Source organism: Thalia democratica, chromosome 1 (assembly GCF_965202585.1).
Source record: "Thalia democratica chromosome 1, ktThaDemo2.hap1.1, whole genome shotgun sequence".
Taxonomy (NCBI): Eukaryota; Metazoa; Chordata; class Thaliacea; order Salpida; family Salpidae; genus Thalia; species Thalia democratica.
In genome coordinates this window covers 59,663,775-59,689,708 of record NC_139165.1, presented here as the reverse complement: position 1 = coordinate 59,689,708, position 25,934 = coordinate 59,663,775, and the positions used below count along the sequence as shown (strand labels likewise).

The 25,934-nt window shown below is 26.0% G+C and overlaps 2 protein-coding genes across 2 annotated transcripts; both read left to right on the top strand.

The window, feature by feature from the left end:
- The first annotated feature begins 21,636 nt into the window (after positions 1–21,636).
- LOC145837862 (protein CFDP2-like) lies at positions 21,637–22,155 on the top strand. The gene has a single exon (XM_082945332.1). It carries the CDS (start codon positions 21,637–21,639, stop codon positions 22,153–22,155), a length of 519 nt encoding a protein of 172 aa, XP_082801458.1.
- A 320-nt stretch (positions 22,156–22,475) lies between these two features.
- Positions 22,476–24,634, top strand: LOC145837854 (uncharacterized). The gene is made up of 3 exons (XM_082945319.1): positions 22,476–23,105; positions 23,229–23,837; positions 23,972–24,634. The coding sequence occupies exons 1-3, from the start codon at positions 22,476–22,478 to the stop codon at positions 24,632–24,634; spliced, it is 1,902 nt and encodes a 633-aa protein (XP_082801445.1).
- The last annotated feature ends 1,300 nt before the right edge of the window (positions 24,635–25,934 follow it).

The window sequence follows — 25,934 nt, the reverse complement described above, 5'->3', positions numbered from 1 at the left end:
GGAATATTAGTTTTAAAGTATTAAAACTCTTTTTGACGTCTAAAACGGCTGTTTAATAGAAATACATGTAGAAAACATTGTTTATCGTACATTATTTGAGTTATTTCAATTTTTGGTTATAATATTCTTGTAATTTTTCGTAAAGCTATGTTTTTAAACTTCTTTGGTTAGTAATCTAACTTTAAACATATTAAAAGTAGCCTAGACGTTATAAAACGCTGTTTCATACAAAATACTTGTATTAAACCCTTTTAAACGTACAATATTTGATTTATTTTGATTATTCGTATAAATACTCTTATAATATATCATACAGCTAATAAAATGAGCCTATTCGGTTAGGAATATTAGTTTTAAAGTATTAAAACTCCTTTTGAGGTCAAAATCGGCTGTATAAGACTAAATACTTACAGTAAACATTGTTATCGTACATTATTTGAGTTATTTCGATTTTTTGTTATAATATTTATGTAATTTTTCGTACAGCTATGTTTATAAAATTCTTTGGTTAGTAATCCAGCTTTAAACATACTAAAAGTACTATAGACGTCATAAAAGGCTGTTTCAAACAAAACACTTGTATTAAACCCTTTTTAACGTAGTTTAATTGAATTATTTTGATTATTGGTATTAATATTCTTTTAATCTATCATACAGCTATGTAAATAAACGTGTTCGAGTAAAAATATTAGATTGTACGTATTAAAACTCCTTTTGACGTCAAAAACGGCTGTTTAAGACAAAATACTTGCAATAAACATTGTTTATCGTACATTATTTTATTTATTATGATTTTTGGTAATAAGATTAATGTAATATTTCGTAAAGGTAATTTAATAATCGTCTTCTGGTAAAAGTATTAGTTTTTATGTATTAAAGTTCCTTTTAAGTTCTAAATCGGCTGATTAAGACGAAATACTTGCAATAAACATTGTTAATCGTACATTATTTGAGTTATTTCAATTTTCGGTTACAATATTCTCGTAATTTTTTTAAAGGTGTTTTAATGAATTTCTTAGGATAAAAATATTAGTTTTCAAATACTTAAACTGCCTTTGACGTCTTAATCGGCTGTTTAAAACGAAATACTTGCAATAAATATTGTTTATCTTTCACTATTTGAGTTATTTCGATTTTTGGTATTAATATTATTGTAATATTTTATAAAATAAAATAAAAAAAACCTCTTCGGTTAGGAATATTAGTTTTAAAGTATTAAAATTCTTTTTGACGTCAAAAATGGATGTTATAGACGAAATACTTGCAATAAACAATGTATATCGTACATTTTTTGATTTATTATGATTTTTGGTTATAATATTCTCGTGATATTTCGTACAGCTAAGTTAATAAGGTTTTTGGTTAAATATACTAGTTTTAAAGTACTGAAATCCTTTTGTCGTCAAAATAGGCAGTTTAATATGAAATTTTTTGAATAAACATTGTTTATCGTACATTATTTGATTTATTTCAAACAGCCGATTTTGAACTCAAAAGGAGTTATAATACATTTAAACTAATATTTTTACCCGAGAGGTTTATTAAATTATCTTTTCAAAAAATTACAAGAATATTATTACAAAAAATCATATAAATCAAACAATGTACGATATACAATGTTAATTGCAAGTATTTTTTCTTCAACAGCCGTTTTTGACGTTATAAGTAGTTTAAATACTTTAAAACTAATATTCCTAAATGAATATGTTTATTTAATTAGCTGTATAATATATTACATGATTATTAATACTAATAATCAAACTAATCTAAACAGTGTACGTTAAAAAGAGTTAAACACAAGTTTTTTGGTTGAAACAGCCGTTTATTACTTCTATCGTAGTTTCAATATGTTCAATATTTCAAATAATATTATTAACATAGCTGTACGAAAAATTACAAAAAGATTATAACATAAAATCGCAATAACTCAAATAATTTACGATAAACAAGGTTTATTGCAAGTATTTCGTCTTAAACAGAAGATTTTAGACTCAAAAGGAGTTTTAATACATTAAAATCAAAAACAAAAAATCAAAAATCAAAAATACATTAAAACTAATATTTTTACCCGAAGACGTTTATTAAATTACCTTTACGAAATATCACAAGAATATTATTACCAAAAATCATAATATATCAAATAATGTACGTGAAACAATGTTAATTACAATTATTTTTTCTTAAAAAGCCGTTTTTGACGTCAAAAGAATTTTAATACGTTGAAACTAATATTCCAAACCGAGTAAGTTTATTCAATTAGCTGTATGATATATTACAAGAATATTAATACGAAAAATCATAATTAATGTAATAATGTATGATAAACAATGTTTATGCAAGTATTTCGTCTTAAACAGCCGATTTTGACGTCAAAAGGAGTTTTTATACTTTAAAATAGTATTTTTAACCGAAGGTATTTATTAAATTACCTGTACAAAATATTACGAAAATATTATAACGAATATCGAATAACTCAAATAATGTACGATGATCAATGTTTAATGCAAGTATTTTGTCTTAAACAGCCGATTTTTACGTCAAAATAGTTTGAAAGCATTAAAACTAATATTCCTAACCGAATAGGTTTATTTAATTAGCTGTATGTTATATTACACGAATATTAATACGAATAATAAAAATAATTTAAATAGTGTACATTAAAAAGGATTTAATAGAAGTATTTTGGTTGAAACAGCCTTTTATAACGTCTATAGTAGTTTAAATATGTTTAAAAGTAAATTACTAACTAAATAATATTATAAACATAGCTGTACGAAAAATTACTAGAATATTATAACCTAAAATCGCATTAACTCAAATAATATACGATAAACAATGTTTATTGCAAGTATTTCGTCTTAAACAGCCGATTTGAGCTCAAAAGAAGTTTTAATACATTGAAACTAATACTTTTACCCGAAGACGTTTATTAAATTACCTTTAGAAATTATTACAAGAATATTATTACAAAAAATCATAATAAATCAAATAATGTACGTGAAACAATGTTAATTACAAGTATTTTGTCTTAAACAGCCGTTTTTGATGTCAAAAGAGTTTTAATACGTTGAAACTAATATTCCCAACCGAATAAATTTATTTAATTAGCTGTAAGATATATTACAAGAATATTAATTCAAAAATAATAACATTTGTAATAATGTACGATAAACAATGTTTATGCAAGTATTTCGTCGTAAACAGCCGATTTTGACGTCAAAAGGAGATTTTAAATTTTAAAACTAGTGTTTTTAACCGAAGATATTTATTAAATTACCTGTACAAAATATTACAAGAATATTGAAACCAAAACTCGAAATAACTTAATAATGTACGATAAACAATATTTATTGCAAGTATTTTGTTTTAAACAGCCGATTTTGACGTAAAAAAGAGTTTTAATACTTTAAAACTAATATTCCTTAACGAATAGGTACATTTAGTTAGCTGTATGATATATTACATGAATTTAAATATCAATAATCAAAATAATTCAAATAGTGTACGTTAAAAAGGGTTTAATACAAGTAATTTGGTTGAAACACCATTTTATAACGTCTATAGTAGTTTTAATGTGTTTAAAGTTAGATTACTAACCAAAGAATATTATTAACATAGCTGTACAAAAAATTACAAGAATATTATATCCTAAAATCGCAATTACTTAAATAATATACGATGAACAATGTTCATTGCAAGTATTTTGTGTTAAACAGCTGATTTTGAACTCAAAAGGAGTTTTAACACATTAAAACTAATATTTTTGTTCAAAGACATTTATTAAATTCTCTTACGAAATATTACAAGAATGTTATTATTAAAAATGATAATAAATCAAATAATGTACGATAAACAATGTTTATTGCAAGTATTTCGTCTTAAACAGCTGATTTTGAAGTCAGAAATAGTTTTGATGCTTTAAAACTAATATTCCTAACCGAATAGGTTCATTTAATTAGCTGTATGATATATTACATGAATATTAATATCAATAATCAAAATAATTGAAATAGTGTACGTTAAAAAGGGTTTAATACAAATAGTGTATTTTGGTTGAAACAGCCGTTTTTAACGATTGTAGTACTTTTAATATGTTTAAAATTGGATTACTAACCAAAGAAATTTATAAACATAGCTGTACGAAAAACTACAAGAATATTATAATCAAAAATCGAAAAAGTCAAATAATGTATGATAAACAATGTTTATTGCAAGTATTTCTTCTTAAACAGCTGATTTAGACGTGAAAAGGAGTTTTATTACATTAAAACAAATATTTTTAACCAAAGTCGTTTATTAAATTACTTTTACGAAATATTACAATAATATTAATACCAAAAATCGTTATAACTTAAGTAATATACGATATACAATGTTTTTTGCAAGTATTTCATCTTTAACAGCCAATTTGGACGTCATAAGGAGTTTTAATACTTTAATTTTAGTTTAGTTTCAATACTTTAAAACTAGTATTTTTAACCGAAGTCGTTTATTAAATTACATATACGAAATATTACAAGAATATTAGTACCAAAATTATAATAAATCAAATAATGAATGATAATAAACAATGTTTATTCCAAGTATTTCGTCTCAAAAGCCGATTTTGACGTCAAAAATGGTTTTAATGCATTAAAACAAATATTCCTAACCGAAATGGTTTATTTAATTAGCTGTATGATATATTACATGAATATTAATAACAATAATCAAAATAATGCAAATAGTGTACGTTAAAATGGGTTTAATACAAGTATTAGGGTTCAAACAGCCTTTTATAACGGCTATAGTAGTTTCAATATGTTTAAAGTTAGATTACTAACCAAAAAAGTTTGTTAAAATAGCTGTACAAAAAATTACAAGAATATTATAACTAAAAATCGAAATAACTCAAATAATGTACGATAAACAATGTTTATTGCAAGTATTTCGTCTTAAACAGCCGATTTTGACGTCAAAAGGACTTTTAATACTAGTATTTTTAACTGAGGACATTTATTAAAATACATGTACGAAGTATGACAAGAATATAATAACCAAAAATCAAAATAATTCAAATAATAAACGAAAAACAATGCTCATTGCAAGTATTTCTTCTTTATCACTAGATTTTGTTGTCAGAAGGAGTTTTAATACTTTAAAACTAATATTTTCAACCGAAGACGTTTTTTAAAATACCTTTACAAAATTTACATGAATATTATAACAAAAAATTTAAATAACTCGAATAATGTACGATAAACAATGTTTATTGCAAGTGTTTCGTCCTAAACAGCCGATTTAGAACTCAAAAGGAATTTTAATACATTGAAACTAATATATTTACCCGAAGACGTTTATTAAATTATGTTTTCAAAAATTTACAAGAATATTATTACAAAAAAGTTTAAATTATCTTTACAAAAAAATAAAAGAATATTATTACAAAAAATCATAATAAATTAAATAATTTACCATAAACAATGTTTTTTGCAAATATTTTGTCTTAAACAGCCGTTTTTGACGTCAAAAGGAGTTTTATACTTTAACTAATATTCCTAAACGAATAGGTTTAGTTAATTAGCTGTATGATATATTACATGAATATTTATACCAAAGATTAAAATAATCTAAATAGTGTACGTTAAAAAGAGTTTAATACAAGTTTTTTGGTTAAACAGCCTTTTATAACGTCTATAGTACTTTCAATATGTTTAAAGTTAGATTACTAACCGAATAATTTTATTATTATAGCTGTACAAAAAATTACAAAAATAATATAACCTAAAATCGCAATAACTCAAATAATTTACGATAAACAAAGTTTATTGAAAGTATTTCGTCTTAAACAGCCGATTTTGGACTCAAAAGGAGAAATAATACATTAAAACTAGTATTTTTACCCGAACACGTTTATTAAATTACCTTTACGAAATCGTACAAGAATATTATGACCAAAAATCATAATAAATCAAATAATGTACGAGAAACAATGTTTATTACAAGTATTTTGTATTAAACAGCCGTTTTTGACATCAAAAGGAGTTTTAATACGTTAAAACTAATATTCCCAACCGAATAAGTTTATTTAAATAGCTGTATGATATATTACAAGAATATTAATACCAAAAATCACAATTAATGTAATAATGTACGATAAACAATGTTTTTGCAAGTATTTTGTCTTAAACAGCCGATTTTGACGTCAAAAGGAGTTTTTATACTTTAAAAATTGTATTTTTAACCGAATATATTAATTAAATTACCTGTACAAAATATTACAAAAATATTATAACCAAAATCCGAAATAACTCAAATAATGTACGATGAACAATGTTTATTGCAAGTATTTCGTTTTAAACAGCCGATTTTGATGTAAAAAAGAGTTTTAATACTTTAAAACTAATATTCCTAACCGAGTAGGTTTATTTAATTAGTTGTATGTTATATTACATGAATAATAATACCAATAATCAATATAATTTAAATAGTGTACATTAAAAAGGATTTAATACAATTATTTTGGTTAAAACAGCCTTTTATAACGTCTATAGTAGTTATAATATGTTTAAAAGTAAATTACTAACTAAATAATTTTATAAACATAGCTGTACGAAAAATTACAAGAATATTATAACCTAAAATCGCATTAACCCAAATAATATACGATAAACAATGTTTATTGCAAGTATTTCGTTTTAAACTGCCGATTTTGATGTAAAAAAGAGTTTAAATACTTTAAAACTAATATTCCTAACCAATTAGGTTCATTTAGTTAGCTGTATGATAAGTTACATGAATTTAAATATCAATAATCAAAATAATTCAAATAGTGTACGTTAAAAACGGTTTAATACAAGTATTTTGGTTGAAACAGCCTTTTATAACGTATATAGTAGTTTCAATATGTTTAAAATTAGATTACCAACTAAATAGTATTATTATCATAGCTGTACAAAAAATTACAAGAATATAATAATCTAAAATCGCAATAACTCAAATAATTTACGATTTAAAAGGTTTATTGAAAGTATTTCGTCTTAAACAGCCGATTTTCACGTCGAAAGGAGTTTTAAAACTAGTATTTTTAACCGAAGACATTTATTAAATTACAATTGCGAAGTATGACGAGAATATTATAACAAAAAAGCGAAATAGTTCAAATAATAAACGAAAAACAATGCTTATTGCAAGTATTCCTTATTAACACTTGATTTTGACGTCGAAAGGAGTTTTAATACTTTGAAACTAATGTTTTCAACCGAAGACGTTTATTAAAATACCTTTAAAAAACTTACATGAATATTAAAACCAAAAATTGAATTGACATTGAATATTCCTAATCGTCTTAAACGAGAATTATAATAACTTTAATAATGTACAATAACCAATGTCTAGTGCAAGTTTTTCGTCTATAACAGCCAATTTATACGTGAAAAGGAGTTTTAATACATTTAAACTAATATTTTTACCCGAAGACGTTTATTAAATTACTTTTACGAAATATTACAAGAATATTATTACCAAAAATCATAATAAATCAAATAATGTATAATAAACAATGTTTATTTCAAGTATTTTGTATAAAACAGCCGATTTCAACGTCAAAAGGAGTTTTAGTACTTTAAAACTAATATATTTCTCCGAAAACGTTTATTATATCAGTTGTACGAAATATCACAAAAAAATTATAACCAAAAATCGAAATAACTTAAAGAATGTACAATAAACAATGTTTATTGCAAGTATTTCGTCTTAAACATCCGATTTTGACGTCAAAAATAGTTTTAATGCTTGGAAACTAATATTCCTTACCGAATAGGTTCATTTAATTTGCTGTATGATATATAAACATGAATATTGAAATCAATAATCACAATATTTCAAATAGTGTACGTTAAAAAGGGTTTAATACAAGTATTTTAGTCGAAACAGCCGTTTATAACGTTCATAGTACTTTTAATATGTTTAAAATTGGATTACTAACCAAAGAAGTTTATAAACATAGCTGTACGAAAAATTACAAGAATATTATAACCAAAAATCAAAATAACTCAAATAATGTACGATAAACAATGTTTACTGCAAATATTTAGTCTTAAACAGCCGATTTTGACGTCAAATTGAGGTGTAATACTTTAAAACTAATATTCCAAACCGTAAAATTTATATAATTAGTTGTATAATATATTACAAGAATATTATAACCAAAAATCATAAAAACTTAAATAATGAACAAAAATCAATGCTTTTTGCAAGTATATCTTCTTAAACATTAATTAAGACGTCGAAAAGAGTTTTAATACTTCAAAACTAATATCTTTAATCGATGAAGTTTATTAATTTACCTTTACAAAAATTACAAGTATATTATAACCAAAAATTTAATTAATGTACAATAAACAATGTTTATAACAAGTATTTCGTTTTAAACAGCCAATTTTGAACTCAAAAGGAGTTTTATACTTTAAAACTAGTATCATTACCTGAAGACGTTTATTAAATTACTTTTACAAAATATTACAAGAATTTTATTATTAAAAATCATAATAACTCAAAAAACTTACAATAAACAATGTTTATCGCAAGAATTTCGTGTTAAACAGCCGATTTTGAACTTAAAAGGAGTTTTAACACATTAAAACTAATAATTTTATCCGAAGACGTTTATCAATTACCTTTACGAAATATTACAAGAATGGTATTACCAAAAACCATAATAATTCAAATAATGTACGATAAACAATGTTTATTGAAAGTATTTTGTCTTAAACAGCCGATTTTGACGTAAAAGGGAGTTTTAATACTTTAAAACTAGCATTTCTTACCGAAGCTATTTCTTAAATTACTTGTAAAAGTTATTAGAAGAATATTATAACCAAAATTCGAAATAACTCAAATAATGTAAAAAAAAACAATGTTTATTGCAAGTATTTCGTCGTAAACAGCCGATTTGAACGTCAAAAGGAGTTTTAATACTAGTATTTTTAACCGAAGACATTAAATAAATTAACTGTACAAAGTATGACAAGAATATTTATATCAAAAATCATAGTAACTGTAATAATGTACAATAAACAATGTTTATACAAGTATTTCGTCTTAGTCAGCCGATTTTGATGTCAAAAGGAGTTTTTATACTTTAAAACGAGTATTTTTAACCGAAGATACTTATTAAATTACCTGTACAATATATTACAAGTATATAATAAATAAGTTCGAAATAACTCAAATAATGTACGAGAAACAATGTTTATTGCAAGTTTTGCGTCTTAAACAGCCGATTTTGACGTTAAAAGGAGTTTTAATACTTTAAAACTAATATTTCTAACCGAATAGGTTTAATTAATTACCTGTATGATATATTAACTGAATATCAATACCAATAATCAAAATATATAAGTAATGTACATTTAAAAGCGTTTGATACAAGTATTTTGTTTAAAACAGCCTTTTATGACGTCTATAGTACTTTTAATATGTTTAAAGTTTGATTACTAACCAAAGAAGTTTATTAACATAGCTGTTCGAAAAATTACAAGAATATTATAACCTATAATCGCAATAACTCAAATAATATACGATGAACAATGTTTATTGCAAGTATTTCGTCTTAAACAGCCGATTATGAACTCAAAAGGAGTTTTAATACATTAAAACTAATATTTTTAACCGAAGACGTTTATAAAATTTACTTTACTAAACATTACAATAATATTATTACTAAAAATCATAATAAATCAAATAATTTACGATAAACAATGTTTATTGCAAGTATTTTGTCTTAAACAGCCGTTTTGGAACTCAAAAGGAGTTTTAATACACTGAAAATGATATTCCCAAACGAATAATTTTTTTTAGTTCGCTTTATGATATATTATACAAAATATTAATACAAAAAATCATAATAACTGTAATAATGTACGAAAAACAATGTTTATTAAAGTATTTCGTCTTAAACAGCAGATTTTGACGACGAAAGGAGTTTTTTTTACTTTAAAACTAGTATTTTTAACCAAAGGTATTTATTTAATTACCTTTACAAAATATTACAAGAATAATATAACCAAAATTCGAAATAACTTAAATAATGTACGATAAACAATGTTTATTGGAAGTATTTCGTTTTAAACAGCCGATTTTGACGTCAAAAGTAATTTTATTACTTTAAAATTAACATTCCTATCCGAATAGGTTCATTTAAGTGGCTGTATGATATATTACCTGAATATTAATATCAAATATCATAATAACTGTAATATTGTACGATAAACAATGTTTATGCAGGTATTTTGTCTTAAACAGCCGATTTTGACGTCTAAAGGAGTTTTAATATTTTTAAACTAATTTACCTAACCAAATAGGTTTGTTTAATTAGCTGTATGATATATTACATTAATATTAATACCAATAACGAAAATAATTTAAATAGTGTACGTTAAAAAGAAAATAATACAAGTATTTTGGTTGAAACAGCCTTTTATAACGTCTATAGTAGTTTCAATATTTTTAAAATTAGATTACTAACCAAAGAATAATATTAGCATAGCTGTACGAAAAATTACAAGAATATTATAACCTAAAATCGCAATACCTCAAATAATATACGATAAACAATGTTTATTGGAAGTATTTCGTCTTAAACAGCCAATTTGAGCTCAAAAAGCGTTTTAATACATTGAAACTAATAATTTTACCCAAAGACGTTTATTAAATTACCTTTACGAAATATTACAAGAATATTATTACCAAAAATCATAATAAATCAAATAATATACGAGAAACAATGTTTATTACAAGTATTTTGTCTTAAACAGCCGTTTTTGACGTCAAAGGAGTTTTAATACGTTGAAACTAATATTCCCAACCGAATAAGTTTATTTAATTAGCTGTATGATATATTACAAGAATATTATTACTAAAAATCATAATATTTGTAATAATGTACTATAAACAATGTTTATGCAAGTATATCATTTTAAACAGCCGATTTTGAGGTCAAAAAAGTTTTTACATTTTAAAAATAGTATTTTTAACCAAAGATATTTATTATGTTACCTGTACAAAATATTACAAGAATATTATAACTAAAACTCGAAATAATTTAATAATGTACGATAAACAATGTTTATTGCAAATATCTTGTTTTAAACAGCCGATTTTGACGTCAAAAAGAGTTTTCATACTTTAAAACTAATATTCCTAACCGAATAGGTTCATTTAATTAGCTGTATGATATAGTAAATGAATTTAAATATCAAGAATCAAAATAGTTCATATAGTGTACGTTAAAAAGGGTTTATTAAAAATGTTTTGGTTGAAACAGCCTTTTATAACGTCTATAGTACTTTTAATATGGTTCAAATTAGATTACTTACCAAATAAGTTTATAAACAAAGCTGTACGAAAAATTACGAGAATATTATAACCAAAAATCAAAATAAGTCAAATAATGTACAATAAACAATGTTTAATGCAAGTATTTCTTCTTAAACAGCTGATTTAGACGTGAAAAGGAGTTTTATTACATTAAAACAAATATTTTTAACCAAAGTCGTTTATTAAATTACTTTTACGAAATATTACAATAATATTAATACCAAAAATCGTTATAACTTAAGTAATATACGATATACAATGTTTTTTGCAAGTATTTCATCTTTAACAGCCAATTTGGACGTCATAAGGAGTTTTAATACTTTAATTTTAGTTTAGTTTCAATACTTTAAAACTAGTATTTTTAACCGAAGTCGTTTATTAAATTACATATACGAAATATTACAAGAATATTAGTACCAAAATTATAATAAATCAAATAATGAATGATAATAAACAATGTTTATTCCAAGTATTTCGTCTCAAAAGCCGATTTTGACGTCAAAAATGGTTTTAATGCATTAAAACAAATATTCCTAACCGAAATGGTTTATTTAATTAGCTGTATGATATATTACATGAATATTAATAACAATAATCAAAATAATGCAAATAGTGTACGTTAAAATGGGTTTAATACAAGTATTAGGGTTCAAACAGCCTTTTATAACGGCTATAGTAGTTTCAATATGTTTAAAGTTAGATTACTAACCAAAAAAGTTTGTTAAAATAGCTGTACAAAAAATTACAAGAATATTATAACTAAAAATCGAAATAACTCAAATAATGTACGATAAACAATGTTTATTGCAAGTATTTCGTCTTAAACAGCCGATTTTGACGTCAAAAGGACTTTTAATACTAGTATTTTTAACTGAGGACATTTATTAAAATACATGTACGAAGTATGACAAGAATATAATAACCAAAAATCAAAATAATTCAAATAATAAACGAAAAACAATGCTCATTGCAAGTATTTCTTCTTTATCACTAGATTTTGTTGTCAGAAGGAGTTTTAATACTTTAAAACTAATATTTTCAACCGAAGACGTTTTTTAAAATACCTTTACAAAATTTACATGAATATTATAACAAAAAATTTAAATAACTCGAATAATGTACGATAAACAATGTTTATTGCAAGTGTTTCGTCCTAAACAGCCGATTTAGAACTCAAAAGGAATTTTAATACATTGAAACTAATATATTTACCCGAAGACGTTTATTAAATTATGTTTTCAAAAATTTACAAGAATATTATTACAAAAAAGTTTAAATTATCTTTACAAAAAAATAAAAGAATATTATTACAAAAAATCATAATAAATTAAATAATTTACCATAAACAATGTTTTTTGCAAATATTTTGTCTTAAACAGCCGTTTTTGACGTCAAAAGGAGTTTTATACTTTAACTAATATTCCTAAACGAATAGGTTTAGTTAATTAGCTGTATGATATATTACATGAATATTTATACCAAAGATTAAAATAATCTAAATAGTGTACGTTAAAAAGAGTTTAATACAAGTTTTTTGGTTAAACAGCCTTTTATAACGTCTATAGTACTTTCAATATGTTTAAAGTTAGATTACTAACCGAATAATTTTATTATTATAGCTGTACAAAAAATTACAAAAATAATATAACCTAAAATCGCAATAACTCAAATAATTTACGATAAACAAAGTTTATTGAAAGTATTTCGTCTTAAACAGCCGATTTTGGACTCAAAAGGAGAAATAATACATTAAAACTAGTATTTTTACCCGAACACGTTTATTAAATTACCTTTACGAAATCGTACAAGAATATTATGACCAAAAATCATAATAAATCAAATAATGTACGAGAAACAATGTTTATTACAAGTATTTTGTATTAAACAGCCGTTTTTGACATCAAAAGGAGTTTTAATACGTTAAAACTAATATTCCCAACCGAATAAGTTTATTTAAATAGCTGTATGATATATTACAAGAATATTAATACCAAAAATCACAATTAATGTAATAATGTACGATAAACAATGTTTTTGCAAGTATTTTGTCTTAAACAGCCGATTTTGACGTCAAAAGGAGTTTTTATACTTTAAAAATTGTATTTTTAACCGAATATATTAATTAAATTACCTGTACAAAATATTACAAAAATATTATAACCAAAATCCGAAATAACTCAAATAATGTACGATGAACAATGTTTATTGCAAGTATTTCGTTTTAAACAGCCGATTTTGATGTAAAAAAGAGTTTTAATACTTTAAAACTAATATTCCTAACCGAGTAGGTTTATTTAATTAGTTGTATGTTATATTACATGAATAATAATACCAATAATCAATATAATTTAAATAGTGTACATTAAAAAGGATTTAATACAATTATTTTGGTTAAAACAGCCTTTTATAACGTCTATAGTAGTTATAATATGTTTAAAAGTAAATTACTAACTAAATAATTTTATAAACATAGCTGTACGAAAAATTACAAGAATATTATAACCTAAAATCGCATTAACCCAAATAATATACGATAAACAATGTTTATTGCAAGTATTTCGTTTTAAACTGCCGATTTTGATGTAAAAAAGAGTTTAAATACTTTAAAACTAATATTCCTAACCAATTAGGTTCATTTAGTTAGCTGTATGATAAGTTACATGAATTTAAATATCAATAATCAAAATAATTCAAATAGTGTACGTTAAAAACGGTTTAATACAAGTATTTTGGTTGAAACAGCCTTTTATAACGTATATAGTAGTTTCAATATGTTTAAAATTAGATTACCAACTAAATAGTATTATTATCATAGCTGTACAAAAAATTACAAGAATATAATAATCTAAAATCGCAATAACTCAAATAATTTACGATTTAAAAGGTTTATTGAAAGTATTTCGTCTTAAACAGCCGATTTTCACGTCGAAAGGAGTTTTAAAACTAGTATTTTTAACCGAAGACATTTATTAAATTACAATTGCGAAGTATGACGAGAATATTATAACAAAAAAGCGAAATAGTTCAAATAATAAACGAAAAACAATGCTTATTGCAAGTATTCCTTATTAACACTTGATTTTGACGTCGAAAGGAGTTTTAATACTTTGAAACTAATGTTTTCAACCGAAGACGTTTATTAAAATACCTTTAAAAAACTTACATGAATATTAAAACCAAAAATTGAATTGACATTGAATATTCCTAATCGTCTTAAACGAGAATTATAATAACTTTAATAATGTACAATAACCAATGTCTAGTGCAAGTTTTTCGTCTATAACAGCCAATTTATACGTGAAAAGGAGTTTTAATACATTTAAACTAATATTTTTACCCGAAGACGTTTATTAAATTACTTTTACGAAATATTACAAGAATATTATTACCAAAAATCATAATAAATCAAATAATGTATAATAAACAATGTTTATTTCAAGTATTTTGTATAAAACAGCCGATTTCAACGTCAAAAGGAGTTTTAGTACTTTAAAACTAATATATTTCTCCGAAAACGTTTATTATATCAGTTGTACGAAATATCACAAAAAAATTATAACCAAAAATCGAAATAACTTAAAGAATGTACAATAAACAATGTTTATTGCAAGTATTTCGTCTTAAACATCCGATTTTGACGTCAAAAATAGTTTTAATGCTTGGAAACTAATATTCCTTACCGAATAGGTTCATTTAATTTGCTGTATGATATATAAACATGAATATTGAAATCAATAATCACAATATTTCAAATAGTGTACGTTAAAAAGGGTTTAATACAAGTATTTTAGTCGAAACAGCCGTTTATAACGTTCATAGTACTTTTAATATGTTTAAAATTGGATTACTAACCAAAGAAGTTTATAAACATAGCTGTACGAAAAATTACAAGAATATTATAACCAAAAATCAAAATAACTCAAATAATGTACGATAAACAATGTTTACTGCAAATATTTAGTCTTAAACAGCCGATTTTGACGTCAAATTGAGGTGTAATACTTTAAAACTAATATTCCAAACCGTAAAATTTATATAATTAGTTGTATAATATATTACAAGAATATTATAACCAAAAATCATAAAAACTTAAATAATGAACAAAAATCAATGCTTTTTGCAAGTATATCTTCTTAAACATTAATTAAGACGTCGAAAAGAGTTTTAATACTTCAAAACTAATATCTTTAATCGATGAAGTTTATTAATTTACCTTTACAAAAATTACAAGTATATTATAACCAAAAATTTAATTAATGTACAATAAACAATGTTTATAACAAGTATTTCGTTTTAAACAGCCAATTTTGAACTCAAAAGGAGTTTTATACTTTAAAACTAGTATCATTACCTGAAGACGTTTATTAAATTACTTTTACAAAATATTACAAGAATTTTATTATTAAAAATCATAATAACTCAAAAAACTTACAATAAACAATGTTTATCGCAAGAATTTCGTGTTAAACAGCCGATTTTGAACTTAAAAGGAGTTTTAACACATTAAAACTAATAATTTTATCCGAAGACGTTTATCAATTACCTTTACGAAATATTACAAGAATGGTATTACCAAAAACCATAATAATTCAAATAATGTACGATAAACAATGTTTATTGAAAGTATTTTGTCTTAAACAGCCGATTTTGACGTAAAAGGGAGTTTTAATACTTTAAAACTAGCATTTCTTACCGAAGCTATTTCTTAAATTACTTGTAAAAGATATTAGAAGAATATTATAACCAAAATTCGAAATAACTCAAATAATGTAAAAAAAAACAATGTTTATTGCAAGTATTTCGTCGTAAACAGCCGATTTGAACGTCAAAAGGAGTTTTAATACTAGTATTTTTAACCGAAGACATTAAATAAATTAACTGTACAAAGTATGACAAGAATATTTATATCAAAAATCATAGTAACTGTAATAATGTACAATAAACAATGTTTATACAAGTATTTCGTCTTAGTCAGCCGATTTTGATGTCAAAAGGAGTTTTTATACTTTAAAACGAGTATTTTTAACCGAAGATACTTATTAAATTACCTGTACAATATATTACAAGTATATAATAAATAAGTTCGAAATAACTCAAATAATGTACGAGAAACAATGTTTATTGCAAGTTTTGCGTCTTAAACAGCCGATTTTGACGTTAAAAGGAGTTTTAATACTTTAAAACTAATATTTCTAACCGAATAGGTTTAATTAATTACCTGTATGATATATTAACTGAATATCAATACCAATAATCAAAATATATAAGTAATGTACATTTAAAAGCGTTTGATACAAGTATTTTGTTTAAAACAGCCTTTTATGACGTCTATAGTACTTTTAATATGTTTAAAGTTTGATTACTAACCAAAGAAGTTTATTAACATAGCTGTTCGAAAAATTACAAGAATATTATAACCTATAATCGCAATAACTCAAATAATATACGATGAACAATGTTTATTGCAAGTATTTCGTCTTAAACAGCCGATTATGAACTCAAAAGGAGTTTTAATACATTAAAACTAATATTTTTAACCGAAGACGTTTATAAAATTTACTTTACTAAACATTACAATAATATTATTACTAAAAATCATAATAAATCAAATAATTTACGATAAACAATGTTTATTGCAAGTATTTTGTCTTAAACAGCCGTTTTGGAACTCAAAAGGAGTTTTAATACACTGAAAATGATATTCCCAAACGAATAATTTTTTTTAGTTCGCTTTATGATATATTATACAAAATATTAATACAAAAAATCATAATAACTGTAATAATGTACGAAAAACAATGTTTATTAAAGTATTTCGTCTTAAACAGCAGATTTTGACGACGAAAGGAGTTTTTTTTACTTTAAAACTAGTATTTTTAACCAAAGGTATTTATTTAATTACCTTTACAAAATATTACAAGAATAATATAACCAAAATTCGAAATAACTTAAATAATGTACGATAAACAATGTTTATTGGAAGTATTTCGTTTTAAACAGCCGATTTTGACGTCAAAAGTAATTTTATTACTTTAAAATTAACATTCCTATCCGAATAGGTTCATTTAAGTGGCTGTATGATATATTACCTGAATATTAATATCAAATATCATAATAACTGTAATATTGTACGATAAACAATGTTTATGCAGGTATTTTGTCTTAAACAGCCGATTTTGACGTCTAAAGGAGTTTTAATATTTTTAAACTAATTTACCTAACCAAATAGGTTTGTTTAATTAGCTGTATGATATATTACATTAATATTAATACCAATAACGAAAATAATTTAAATAGTGTACGTTAAAAAGAAAATAATACAAGTATTTTGGTTGAAACAGCCTTTTATAACGTCTATAGTAGTTTCAATATTTTTAAAATTAGATTACTAACCAAAGAATAATATTAGCATAGCTGTACGAAAAATTACAAGAATATTATAACCTAAAATCGCAATACCTCAAATAATATACGATAAACAATGTTTATTGGAAGTATTTCGTCTTAAACAGCCAATTTGAGCTCAAAAAGCGTTTTAATACATTGAAACTAATAATTTTACCCAAAGACGTTTATTAAATTACCTTTACGAAATATTACAAGAATATTATTACCAAAAATCATAATAAATCAAATAATATACGAGAAACAATGTTTATTACAAGTATTTTGTCTTAAACAGCCGTTTTTGACGTCAAAGGAGTTTTAATACGTTGAAACTAATATTCCCAACCGAATAAGTTTATTTAATTAGCTGTATGATATATTACAAGAATATTATTACTAAAAATCATAATATTTGTAATAATGTACTATAAACAATGTTTATGCAAGTATATCATTTTAAACAGCCGATTTTGAGGTCAAAAAAGTTTTTACATTTTAAAAATAGTATTTTTAACCAAAGATATTTATTATGTTACCTGTACAAAATATTACAAGAATATTATAACTAAAACTCGAAATAATTTAATAATGTACGATAAACAATGTTTATTGCAAATATCTTGTTTTAAACAGCCGATTTTGACGTCAAAAAGAGTTTTCATACTTTAAAACTAATATTCCTAACCGAATAGGTTCATTTAATTAGCTGTATGATATAGTAAATGAATTTAAATATCAAGAATCAAAATAGTTCATATAGTGTACGTTAAAAAGGGTTTATTAAAAATGTTTTGGTTGAAACAGCCTTTTATAACGTCTATAGTACTTTTAATATGGTTCAAATTAGATTACTTACCAAATAAGTTTATAAACAAAGCTGTACGAAAAATTACGAGAATATTATAACCAAAAATCAAAATAAGTCAAATAATGTACAATAAACAATGTTTAATGCAAGTATTTCTTCTTAAACAGCTGATTTAGACGTGAAAAGGAGTTTTATTACATTAAAACAAATATTTTTAACCAAAGTCGTTTATTAAATTACTTTTACGAAATATTACAATAATATTAATACCAAAAATCGTTATAACTTAAGTAATATACGATATACAATGTTTTTTGCAAGTATTTCATCTTTAACAGCCAATTTGGACGTCATAAGGAGTTTTAATACTTTAATTTTAGTTTAGTTTCAATACTTTAAAACTAGTATTTTTAACCGAAGTCGTTTATTAAATTACATATACGAAATATTACAAGAATATTAGTACCAAAATTATAATAAATCAAATAATGAATGATAATAAACAATGTTTATTCCAAGTATTTCGTCTCAAAAGCCGATTTTGACGTCAAAAATGGTTTTAATGCATTAAAACAAATATTCCTAACCGAAATGGTTTATTTAATTAGCTGTATGATATATTACATGAATATTAATAACAATAATCAAAATAATGCAAATAGTGTACGTTAAAATGGGTTTAATACAAGTATTAGGGTTCAAACAGCCTTTTATAACGGCTATAGTAGTTTCAATATGTTTAAAGTTAGATTACTAACCAAAAAAGTTTGTTAAAATAGCTGTACAAAAAATTACAAGAATATTATAACTAAAAATCGAAATAACTCAAATAATGTACGATAAACAATGTTTATTGCAAGTATTTCGTCTTAAACAGCCGATTTTGACGTCAAAAGGACTTTTAATACTAGTATTTTTAACTGAGGACATTTATTAAAATACATGTACGAAGTATGACAAGAATATAATAACCAAAAATCAAAATAATTCAAATAATAAACGAAAAACAATGCTCATTGCAAGTATTTCTTCTTTATCACTAGATTTTGTTGTCAGAAGGAGTTTTAATACTTTAAAACTAATATTTTCAACCGAAGACGTTTTTTAAAATACCTTTACAAAATTTACATGAATATTATAACAAAAAATTTAAATAACTCGAATAATGTACGATAAACAATGTTTATTGCAAGTGTTTCGTCCTAAACAGCCGATTTAGAACTCAAAAGGAATTTTAATACATTGAAACTAATATATTTACCCGAAGACGTTTATTAAATTATGTTTTCAAAAATTTACAAGAATATTATTACAAAAAATCATAATAAATCAAATAATATACGATAAACAATGTTTATTGCAAATATTTTGTCTTAAACAGCCGTTTTTGACGTCAAAAGGAGTTTTAATACTTAAAAACTAATATTCTTAAACGAATAGGTTTAATTAATTAGCTGTATGATATATTACATGAATATGTATACCAAAAACTAAAATAATCTAAATAGTCTACGTTAAAAAGAGTTTAATACAAGTATTTTGGTTGAAACAGTCTTTTATAACGTCTATAGTAGTTTCAATATGTTTATAGTTAGATTACTAACTAAAGAATATTATTAACATTGCTGTACCAAAAATTACAAGAATATTATGAACTAAAATCGCAAAAACTTAAATAATATACGATAAACAATGTTTATTGCATGTTTTTTGTCTTTAACAGCCGATTTTGAACTCAGAAGGAGTTTCAATACATTAAAACTAATATTTTTACCCGAAGACTTTTTTTAAATTACCTTTACGAAATATTAGAAGTAAAATTACCAAAAATTCATAATAATCAAATAATGTACGAGAAACAATCTTTATTCCAAGTATTTCGAATTAAACAGCCGGTTTTGACGTCAAATAGAGTTTTAGTACTTTAAAACTAATATTTTTAACCGAAATTGTTTATTAAATCATCTGTAGGAAATATCTCAAGAATATTATAACCAAAAATCGAAATAACTCAAATAATGTACGATAAACAATGTTTATTGCAAGCCTTAAACAGCCAATTTTGACGTCAAAAATAGTTTTAATTCGTTAAAACTAATATTCCTAACTGAATATGTTCATTTAATTAGCTGTATGATATATTAAATGAATATTAATATCAATAATCAATATATTGAATATATTCAAATATAATGAATAAGGTTTTCTTAATAAAAGAAAGAAATTTATTAAAAGAATTAATCGAAATATGATGATCACAAAGATGATCACAAAGATGACATAGAAGATCACAAAGATGACACAGAAGATCACAAAGATGACACAGAAGATCCCTGAAGAACTTCTATGATCTCCCCTTGGGGTTGGAACTGATTTAGCATCAGCTCTGTAAAACCTTTGCCGACCACCACTGCCTTGTGGTTGCTTTTGTCTAAGCAAAGGCTTCGGGAGTAAACCCTGAGGAAAAATCAGACATGGTAAAGTCTTAAACACGGAAGTAGAGGAAACTCCGAAGAACTGTACTTCTATTCCTCTAGGAGATGCAAAACTCTGATCAAAAAGCCGTAGTCGGAGCCACGTAGGCGGTCTGACTTTGTATTCAATGTCATTCCGGCAGCTCCTGCGACAATGATGAATCTTGGCTGTATCAGCTTTGCTGTTTCGCTGAGCTCTTCTAACTGTGGAGAGTAAGATCCTGCTGCATGGGCAACAGCTGGAATCTCAATGTTATGCCCTGGCTTTGTGCTTGGAGAGGTTTACTCCAGCTTCGCAGGTTTTTCGCGAAGACAGAACACGGAATACGGAAGTTACCGGTGATAAGCCTAATCCTGTTTGGCGAAAGGATGGGCGCCAGGGGTCGTATTCGTCGGTAGGAGGAATTTTTTAGTTCCACTGAACAACCACCGCCTGCCTTAAGCTGAGCAGCCCTCAGCCAATAAGGTGTTGTTCCGCCACAGTTTACCTTCCTTATTGGGTGAATGGGGATAGCTTTAAGTGAAAAGTAAACTGAAACTATGTCACCTGACAAACATAAACGTAAAAAGAGACCCACTCTTAAACTGGAAAGCTGGAACGTTCGTACCATGACTACTGGTATGGACCCCGAAAACATAAATGATGCAAGAAAAACTGCTATTATAAATAACGAACTTCTTCGTCTTAAAGTTGATATTGCAGCTCTTCAAGAAACGCGCCTTGCTGGTCAAGGCTCAATTAAAGAAAAAAAATTTACTTTCTTCTGGTTTGGTAAGTCTGTTGAAGAACGTAAAGAATATGGTGTTGGTTTTGCTGTCAAGAATACACTCTTACAACATGTAGAAGTCGGTGACGGAAACGAACGTATTGCTACTCTACGTTTACACACCAAAAAAGGAACAGCGACCCTTATTAGTGTATATGCACATACGCTATACACTGACGAGCAAATTAAAGATACTTTTTATGAAAAGTTAAATCACGTAGTGAATAAATTGCCAAAAAACGACCAACTTGTTATTCTGGGTGATTTTAATGCAAGAGTTGGATCTGATCACGACTCTTGGGCTCCCTGTCTAGGACATTTTGGTTTTGGAAGAATGAATTCTAATGGTCAACGTCTTTAGAGTTTTGTCATAAACAGAACCTCTGTGTTACCAATTCACTTTTTAAAACTAAATGGCAGCATAAAGTATCTTGGAGACATCCCCGTTCTAAAAACTGGCACCAATTAGACCTTATCTTAGTGAGACGCCATCGTATTAACGATGTTCTGTTAACTAGATCATATCAAAGCGCAGACTGCAACAGCGATCATTCTTTGGTCTGCTGTAAAATGCACATCTCAAAAAAGTTCATTCACAATTCAAACAATTTAGCTCGTAAAGTTCGACTAAATGTAGATGCAATGCGGGACTAGTAAATTATCAAAAAGTTCTCAACTCTGATGCCATCTGTCTCTTCGTCGGACACATCTGCTTCTGAGTCTTGGTCTAGGATCGAAAAAAGTATATATCAGAATGCCTTTGATACTTTTGGAAAGAACAAACATGCCAACAAAGACTGGTTCGAAGAAAATATCAATATTTTATCTCCTCTTTTAAAGAAAAAGCGACAGGCTCATGTTGATTATCAACGTGACCCAAGTAACACGTGTCTTAATAGACTTCGTGAAGCCAGAAAAATTTTTCGGAGGGCAGCTAGAAAATGTGCTACTGAGTTTTGGTTAAAGGCTAGTGCCTGTATTCAGGCTGCTGCTGACAGAGTAGATACCAAATTAGTCTATGAAGGAATAAGAAAAGCAGTTGGACCTACAAAGAGGTCAATATCACCTTTGTTATCTGAGACTGGTGAAATCTTACACAGTAGGAATGAACAGTTGAGTAGATGGCTTCAACACTTTTCCCTTCTGTATTCTACACAGAATATTGTTACTAATGATGCCCTTAACAGAATGGATAGTCTACTAATGATGGATGACCTGGATAGCGTACCAACTACTGAAGAACTCAGTAAAGCCATTGATATGATGGCTCCGTGGAAAGCTCCAGGTAGTGACGGCATACCAGCGGACTTGGTCCGCAATTGTAAGTCATGCTTGTTACCTCATTTACATGATATTTAAGCCAAATGTTGGAGAGAAGGTATAGTGCCACAAGACATGCGTGATGCTAAGATCATTGTCTTATATAAAAACTAGGGTTCCAGATCGGACTGCAATAGTTACAGGGGAATTTCTCTTCTTGCGATTGCTGGTAAAGTTTTTGCAAGAGTGGTTCTTCCTCGTATTCAGAAGCTGGCTGAAAGAGTATATCCTGAGTCTCAATGTTTATTTAGGTCTAAAAGATCTACCACCGACATGATTTTTTCTGTACGTCAGTTACAAGAGAAATGTAATGAGCAGAACATGCCTTTGTACATCGCTTTCATTGACCTCACTAAAGCCTTTTACTTGGTAAGTAGAGAAGGACTATATGCTATACTGCTGAAAATTGGATGTCCTCGAAAATTATTCAATATTGTGAAGTCTTTTCATACAAACACAAGGGCAACCATTCAATATGATGGTAGTGTATCTGATTCATTTGAAATCAAAAGTGGGGTAAAGCAAGGCTGCGTACTTGCTCCAACTTTGTTTGGAATCTTCTTTTCGATGCTATTAAAGCATGCTTTTAATTCATTAACTACTGGAATCAATCTTCATACAAGAACTTACGGACACCTTTTCAACCCTTCAAATCTAAGAGCTAAGCGAAATCTGAAGAAAGTCACCATACGTGATCTTTTATTTGCTGACGATGCTGCACTCGTGGCTCACTCTCCCAAGACCTGCAGACACTGCTGAATCAGTTTTCTTCGGCATGCTCGGATTTCGGCCTTACTATAAGCCTTAAGAAGACTAAAATTCTAAGTAAAGGAACAAATATTTTACCATCAATCAAGATCAATTGTAAGAATATCGAGAATGTAGATAACTTTGTATACCTTGGCTCAAATGTTGCGTCAAACGCATCATTGGACAAAGAAAAAAATAGTTGCATTGGCAAAGCATCAGGCACTTTCGCTCGCTTGACTGCAAGAGTTTGGGATAACCAAAAGCTAAGCATTCGAACAAAGGCTAACGTTTACCGTTCCTGTGTCTGCAGTACTCTGCTTTACGGTAGCGAGACATGGACGTTACCTAGCGTACAGGAGAAGAAAATCAATACCTTTCACCTACGATGCCTTCGTCGCATCCTTGGAATTACATGGCAGCAAAAGATCACCAATGAGGAAGTATTGAGACGTACTGGTCTTACCACTATGTACTTTACCCTCAGTCAGCGCAGGCTTCGCTGGCTCGGTCATATCCTGAGAATGAATACTGAGCGGATCCCAAAATTTCTATTGTATGGCGAATTGGTCGCTAGCAAACGAAACCGAAGACGTCAAAAATTATGTTTTAAGGATGTATGCAAGCGCGACCTAAAAAGCTTGAACATCGGAACTGATGATTGGGAGTTGCTAGCAAATGACCGTGCCAAATGGAGATCAACTATACACAAAAGACTGCAAGAAAGAGAAAAGGAATATTTTAGAAAATCGAAAAGGAAGATGAAGAAATAAAAAGCAGAATGAATTTAATTGTTTTTTTTTTTTTTTTTTTTTTTTAAACATGTAATTTTTTTGTTTCTTTTTTTTTTCTTCTCTGTGCACAACACGCATAGCCGATCTCGGCTGATAGCGGGCCTTATGATTATTAATCAATATAATTCAAATAATGTACGTTAAAAAAGGTTTAATAAAAATATTTTGGTTAAAACAGCCGTTTATAACGTTTATAGTACTTTTAATGTGTTTAAAATTGGATTACTAACCAAAGAAGTTTATAAACATAGCTGTACGAAAAATTACAAGAATATTATAACCAAAAATTGAAATAACTCAAATAATGTACGATAAACAAGGATTACTGCAGATATTTAGTTTTAAACAGCCGATTTTGACGTCAAAAAGATTTTTAATACTTTAAAACTAATATACCTAACCGAAGGAATTATTTTAATTAATTTTATAAAATATTACAATCATATCATTACCAAAAATCGAAACAACTCAAATATTAAAAGTTAAACAATGTTTATTGCAAGTATATAGTCTTAAAAAGCCGATTTTTAAGTCAAACAGAGTTTTACTACTTTAAAACTAATATTCCTATCCGAATAAGTTTATTTAATTAGCTGTATGATATATTACATGAATATTTATACCAATAATCAAAGTAATTTAAATAGTGTACTTTAAAAAGGGTTTAAAACAAGTATTTTAATTGAAACATCCTTTTATAACGTCTATAGTAGTTTCAACATGTTTAAAGTTAGTTTACTAACCGAAGAAGTTTAGTAACATAGCTGTACGAAAAATTGCAAGAATATTATAACATAAAATCGCAATAACTCAAATAATATACGATAAACAATGTTTATTGCAAGTATTTCGTCTTAAACAGCCGATTTTGAACTCAAAAGAAGTTTAAATAAAATAAAACTAATATTTTTACCCAAAGAAGTTTATTAAATTACTTTTACAAAATATTACAAGAATATTAATACCAAAAATCATAATAACTAAAATAATGAACTATAAACAATATTTATGCGAGTATTTCGCCTTAAACAGCCAATTTTGACGTCAAAAGGAGTTTTAATACTTTAAAACTAATATTCCTAAGCGAATAGGTTTATTTAAAAAGCTGTATGATATATTAAAAGAATATTAATACCAATAAAAAACAATTCAAATAATGTACGTTAAAACGGGTTTAATTCAAGTATTTTGTTTGAAACAGCCTTTCATAATGTCGATAGTACTTTTAATATGTTTAAAGTTAGATTACTCACCAAAGAAGTTGATAAACATAGCTGTA